At 56.4% G+C, this 6560-nt stretch overlaps 1 protein-coding gene across 4 annotated transcripts in view; it reads left to right on the top strand.

The window, feature by feature from the left end:
• The first annotated feature begins 50 nt into the window (after positions 1 to 50).
• Positions 51 to 6560, top strand: part of FOXD2 (forkhead box D2) — a 25145-nt gene continuing 18635 nt past the window's right edge. For 3 of the 4 annotated variants that reach the window (XR_006016490.1, XR_006016488.1, XR_006016489.1), the window contains exon 1: positions 51 to 1521. Coding sequence is in view for 1 of the 4 variants with exons in the window: in XM_042030641.1 (XP_041886575.1) it covers positions 77 to 1375 (1299 nt within the window). In the remaining 3 variants the exon portion in view is untranslated. Of the gene's footprint in view, positions 2490 to 6560 lie in introns of those variants that run through there. The other variant, XM_042030641.1, reaches the window with a different exon arrangement.

The following is a 6560-nucleotide window of genomic DNA, read 5'->3' on the forward strand; positions in this document are numbered from 1 at the left end:
GTGGGGCGGCGGCGGGGGCGCGGGGCGGGGGCGGGGGGACGCGGTGGGCAGCAGCGGCGGCGGCGGCTGCGGGATCATGTCCGAGCGCTCCCCGGAGGAAGAGCCGCTCTCCGAGGTGGAGGACGCGGATATCGACGTGGTGGGCCCGCCCCAGGATGGGGGCAAGTACAGCGAGGAGGAGGAGGACGAGGACGAGGAGGAGGAGGACGAGGAGGACGGCGGCGATCCGCTGGGGCTGGCGCTGCCGCGGAGCGGGGCCGCCAAGGCGCGCATGGGGGGGTCCCCGGAGCGGCTGTCCCCCGCCGGCGGCTCGGAGCTCGCCTGCGCCCGCGGCGCCGCGCCCGGGGAGAAGGCGCCCGCGGGCGGCGGCGGCGGCGGCGCGGGGGGGAAGAACCCGCTGGTGAAGCCGCCCTACTCCTACATCGCCCTCATCACCATGGCCATCCTGCAGAGCCCCAAGAAGCGGCTGACGCTGAGCGAGATCTGCGAGTTCATCAGCGGGCGCTTCCCGTACTACCGGGAGAAGTTCCCCGCCTGGCAGAACAGCATCCGCCACAACCTCTCCCTCAACGACTGCTTCGTCAAGATCCCCCGGGAGCCCGGCAACCCGGGCAAAGGCAACTACTGGACGCTGGACCCCGAGTCAGCCGACATGTTCGACAACGGGAGCTTCCTGCGCCGGAGGAAGCGCTTCAAGCGGCAGCAGCAGCTGCACCCGCCGCACCCCGAGCTACTGCTGCGGGCCGGGGCCGCCGACCCCGCCGCTTTCCTGCCCGGCTTCGCCTACGGACCCTACGGCTACAACTACGGCCTGCAGCTCCAGGGTTACCCCCACCACCACCACCACCATCCCGGTGGCGGAGGCGGCGGCGCCGCGGGCGCCTTCCCCTTCCCGGCGCCGCACTGCCCGTTACCGGCTCCGCCGCCTCCCGCCGCCGCCTCCGTCTTCTCCGCCGCCTCGGGGCTGCCCTCCTTCCTGGGCGGCGAGCTGAACTGCAGGAAGTCCTTCTACCACCCCCAGCTGAGCCCCACCGCCTTGCCCGCCGCCCTCCTCCAGACCCTCAAGCCGGACCCCTCGCCCGCCGGCGGCGGCGGCGGCGGCAGCGGCGGCACCAACCACCCCTCCCGGCCCTCTTTTTCCATAGACAACATCATCGGGGGGGCCGTGCCCCCGCCGCCCAGCACCAACCCCAGCGTCGCGCCCGCCGCGCCCTACCCCGCCGGCCAGGCGGGCCCCCCGGCGCAGGTCCTGGCCGTGCTCAGCCCCGCCTTGGCCCCGGCACAGCCCCAGGTCAGCCTGGCGCACGAGCCGCTCCTCCAGCCGGCCCAGAACTTTTCCAGTAAAATCACAACCCTCAGCAGCTGTCATTTTTAAAGTGTGCTGGGGACTGGGGAAGGGGAGGGGGATGGGGGGGAGAGTCGCGAAGCAAACGGCCCCTTTCCAGCTCTCCCCCGCTCCTCCGAAACTGCTCCCCTTCCCTCTCCCCGTGTCCCCCCCATCTCCTCCTGTTGTGTTTTAAGGTAGGAAATATTTTCTTTTTTTTTTTCTTTTTTTTTTTTTTTTTTTTAAATTTTTACTTTATTTCCAGGCTCAGTGGCATCCAGATCTGTTTGTCTCTCTTTGCTCGGGAAAAAAAAAAAAAATCAATAAATCGGGAGGGCGGGAGGAGGGAAAGAATAACACGATTTGGTCCTACAAGCGCCAAAGCGTATTTATAAAGTGGCCGTAACATAAGCTGGGACCTGGGCTGGTTGAACACGCAACGTCTTGTGAGGGGCGGAGGGGGGGCATGTGAAGAACGAAACGGTCTTAGGGTCAGAAATGTTACCTTTGAGAGGTGCGGGTTTTCCGCGGGGGTCCCCCAGATCGCCTGGGAAAGCGGCCAGGGGAGTTGCGGACGCCCCCGGTCGCAGCGAGCCCGTTTTCGTTCCTGCAAGTCTCTCTGCCGGGTGGTTTTGCCATGTGTGTCTGTCTCTCCCCTGCTCTCAAAGAAAATGTTTTAATGGTCCGATCTTATTTTTAGTTTCTTTGAAGCTTCGGGTTTGGTTTTAAAAGGCACTGTTTAAGGTTTCTTTGTTTTTAAGAAGAAGAAAAGTCGGTGAAACTCAGGACTGCGGTTTATTTTTTTCTTTTTTTTTTTTTTCCTTCCCCCCCGGCCCCCCCCCCCCCAATTAAGCATTCAAATGCACGTTTAAAAGAAAATCGGATCCGTCAGGAAGTTTGGAGAATTTCCATACTATTTTTTTTTTAAATCCCCGTTTTCCCACCCCCTCCGTGCGTGGGTTTTTTGGTGTATTGGTAATTATTTGTATATAGATTATTCGGGAGCTAATGAGCGGAGTCCAGTTAACTCTTCACTGGTTGTGCATCCGTCATATCTATTTTATTGAGAGAATCTGTGAATAATTTGATGTGGAAAAGGCAACAGAATTTTGTCCACCGTTGGTGTAAATTAATAAATGTTTGTGACCTGGTTAAAAAAAAATAATCATCCAAATCGTTCTTTGCGATGTCCTTTGTCACGCTGAGAGCCGAGAGCCCCGCTCGGGCCTCGGGGAAGCGAGAAGCTCCCAACCTCGGGCCGGCGACTCTCGGGCGTTCGGCAGGGGCTGAGCGGCCCCTCCGCGGCCGGGCGCGTAGCCTGCGCGGGGCTGCTCCGCGCCGCTCCCCTGCCCAGCGCTGCGGGCTGCCACACACCGCTCGGGCGACGGTGGCGTTCCCCGCTGTGAGTCCACGGGCCGGCAAAAACGAAAAGATCCCCGGATATTTTTTTTTTTTTCTGTTAATTTTATTTTTTATTTCTTGGATTTTGGTGTCTCCCAGAAAAAAAAAAACAAACCCAAAAAAACCAACAAAACAAAACCAAAAAATACCCCGCGTGTTTTCGGGGGAAGGAGGTGGAGGCCGGGAAAAAGGTTCTCCCTGCTTCACCCCCTTCCCCCCCCACCTCCTTTTATTTTGTTTGGAAAAGTTGACACATGAGAAAATAAGTTGGAGGGTTTCCCCCCCGCACACACGTCCCCCTTGGGCCTGCAGTATTTGAATGACCGAATGAAACTTGATCTCTGCTTAAATTTTGCAACAACTTACAGAGTAAATAAACATCTTAAAGCGCTCCCTTCTCTTCCAAACTTCTCCCCCCTCAACCCCCTCACCCCCAATTTATTTATTTCAGGGACCAAACGTGGCTCTTTGGTTTGTTTGTTGGCAGGGACCCTGATCGAAAGAATCGAGGCCTTTCTGACCGGGCAGCCAGCTGAAGGAGAAGGAGAAAAAGGAAAAAAAAGCTGAGCCGTACGAGGCAGGGAGCAGGGGATGGAGCCGGTCCCCGGGCAGCGGGGCTTTTTTGTGCGGGGCCCTCCGGGGCTCAGGCAGGAGCAGGAGCCGGGCGGTGTGCGCCGGGGAGCAGGGGGGGACCGGCTTTTCTTTTCTCTCCCCCCACCCATCCCTTTTTTATCCCCCTCCTCTGCCCCTGTCTGTGCCACCTCGAACCTCCGCGCAGTTTGTTGATGTTGTTCCTGAACGTGCCGCCTCCCCGCAGCGAGCGGTCTCACATCTCGCCTTCACACACATTTGCTTTTGAAAAGCGATCTTCGTGTCCGGCACTTGGTTGTCTCCCTTTCATGTCCAGCTCCTACAAAAGGGGCTACAAGACTCGACATGGGAGAAAAGAGGAGGCCAATGAATCTATTTTCCAGATTGCCAAGCACATGGTTGGAAATTGAAGGGGCTTTTGTAGCATTTCCCCTTCCTCCCTCCCTCCCCTCCCCTCTCCTTTTCTTTTGCTTGTGTGCAAATTGTTCAATTGCTCTGGCAGGGGTGTTCCTGACAAGCTCATTACTAGAAGGTGCCAGACCCCTCCTCTCCCTCTCCCCCGAAGTCTTTGATGAAGTTAAAATGCGCTGATAGCTGCTCTTGGGGCTATCTTTGTTCAGCCTCTTTTAATAACCAAGCCTGCTTTGAGGGGACTGGATCCGAGGGAAGAAAGCGATGTGTAGCGAGGCTGGGTGGTGGTTGTGCGCCTGGCTGAAGGGGGGCTGGTTATTTTAATATGAAGTAGCGATTTTTAATAATTTTTGGCTTGTTTGTTTGTGAAGTGCAGGAGGAAAAGGAGCCAAGGGTGCCAGGAGCGGATAAGAAATGGCAGTCGATGGCTGTAGGGATGAAGGAGGCGTGTGGCCCCTACAGTCCCGCTGGTGCAATGGGTTCTCCAAGTTGGTGGTCTCAGGGTTTGAAGGGATGGAGGGGGGTCCTCTGCAGGGAAGCAGTGTTTCCCTGGAGAGCCCCCTGCCCCCACACGCTCAGGAGAGGGGGCTCGGGGGGTGTGTCTGGGACTGGGACACCTTTCCCCTGCTCCGTTCATCTCCTTTTGCCTTGCGGAGTCATTGTGGGTTTTTAAGCCGTGGTCGCCGGACAGGATTGAAGCTGAACTGACTTTAGAGCGGGGGGATTCCCCCCCTTAACCGGGAGTCGTGGTACCCACGCAGGAAGGGTTGGGCTCGGCTCCCACGGACCTGCGGGGGCTGCGAGTGCAAGCGCCGTCGGGATTTTGATTTGGGGGGGAAGAACCCCAAGCGTCTCTAAAATTAGAATTTTCCCCATTCCATGAATTTCCCTGAAGCACCGCAGCTCGTTCCGTGCCTCGATCAGATTCACGCCGCCTGCGAGTGTCTGTGTGGCTTGGGGAGCCCCCCCGGGAACCGGCTCTCCCCTGTCCGCCGGAGTGGGGGGCGGCGGGGGAGGACTCGGGGGTCTCCCCTGGGTCTGGAATGCCCCGGTCGGGCTCGGTTCGGGGGTTTCACGAGAAATTTTGCCTCGGCGAGGCAGGACGGATAATGGCCCCTAATTACGGGGCTGGCTGGCTCCGCGGCCCCGATCTTCACGGGACATTATTTTTAAGCGTTCAGCGAGGATCATTTTTCACGCCTCGCTGCCTAAAAGAGGGGTTTATTTATTTATTGGAGGGGAGGCGAGGAGGACACCAGCAATAACCGAGCACTGAAAGGAAAATAATTAGCTGTTGCAGTCGCTGCTTGGGAGTCCCTGGCCAAAAAGGCGACTTGGCGTTTCCCTTTCCCTCCCCTCCCGTGCGTAGGCTCCGTAGCCCAGGTTCTCGGAGCTGCTTTCGGGGGTTGGTTTTATCAGTGCTAAACCCCGGGCAAAGCCCTCCAGGAGCCCGATCCTTTTCTGCAGGTTTGGGCTTTTTCTTTTTTTTTTTTTCCTTCTCCCTTTCTGGTCGGCGGCTCTTTCCGAGTAGGAGCGTGAGGATGCGGATTCCCCTGCCTTGCTTTGGCTTTGGTCACGCATTCGTGGAGATGTTTTTGGTTCTGTTTTTCCTTTTTTTTTTTTTTTTTAATGTGCCCCCACTCCTCTGCTTTCTGTACGTCAGATGAAAGGCTTGGAGCAAAACCGCGACGCTCTCTGCGTAATTCCTTCGCGGAGGATTTCCGTGTGCGCGCAGCCCAGGAGAGGCGGAAAACGGGAGATACTCCTCGGGTTTGTCGGGGCGGGATAAAACGATCCTGCCCCGGAATGTCCCCGTCGGGACCACAGCGGGAGGGCTGCGTGTGTGTGATTTCTCTCTCTGCTTTCGCTTAACTAAGCCCGTGTTAAGTGGTGAGGATCCCGAGGAGGGAACCCGCTGCGGGTGCGGGACCCCGGTCCCGCCGGGCCCGCTGCTCCGCCCGCTCGGCCCTCACCTCCCTCCTCTTCCCCTGGCACCTTCTGCTTTCCATTACTGCTGATTTGGAGAATTAGGAAAGGTCAAGATCTTATTCCTCTCTCCGGTAGTTTTTTTGTTTTCTCTTTCTAGTTTCTCGCAGCCCCGAAAAAAAATAAATCATCCTGGATTATAAAAACCACCTTTAGACATCAAGAACATCTTTTCCAATAGTTTGATCCTTCCTCCAGCACTGCCCTGGCCTTTCCTAGTGACTGCGCAGAAAGTCCTGTTTTCACGGTGAATTTAGGATTTAATAATAACGTCCAATCTCCCTGTGCCCCAGTGCCCGACCTGAAAACATTGCCCTCCAGCATCTTCTTTCCCTCCCCATCTCTCTTTCGTTTCTTTCCTTCCCCGAGCAGAACGTAGAGAAATGAGTTTGTTTTTTTTTTTTTTAATAAATCCCACTTTCCGATCTGGAGAGGGCAGGAAGAGCTGTCGGAGCCGGCTCAGCCGCGGGAAAATTGCTTTGGAAATTAGTTGGTGCTTTTGAAATCTCCTCGAGATGTTCGCGCTAGGTCAGGGACCTCTGCTCGCCCCTGTGTCTGTCTGTGAGGCGAGGAGAGGGGCAGGGGCTCCACGCTCTCCCCTCACCTCCCGGTCTCCGGCTCATCTGTCCTTCCTCCTCTGAGTCGCCTTTTATTTCTCATCCGCTCTTTTTTCACTTTTGATTTCTCCTTTGTCATTTCCCCTCTTCTTTCTTTCTTCCCTTCTTTCCTTCTTTCTATAATTAATTTTTCTCTTTCTTTCATTATCTTTCTTTCACCTTTTCCCTCTTATACTCTTCTAATCTTTCTTTCTTTCTTTCTTTCTTTCTTTCTTTCTTTCTTTCTTTCT

The sequence above is a fragment of the Corvus kubaryi genome, unplaced genomic scaffold (assembly GCF_017639235.1).
Source record: "Corvus kubaryi isolate FWS band 111438036 unplaced genomic scaffold, C.kubaryi_AGA036_p1.0 37334, whole genome shotgun sequence".
Classification (NCBI taxonomy): Eukaryota; Metazoa; Chordata; class Aves; order Passeriformes; family Corvidae; genus Corvus; species Corvus kubaryi.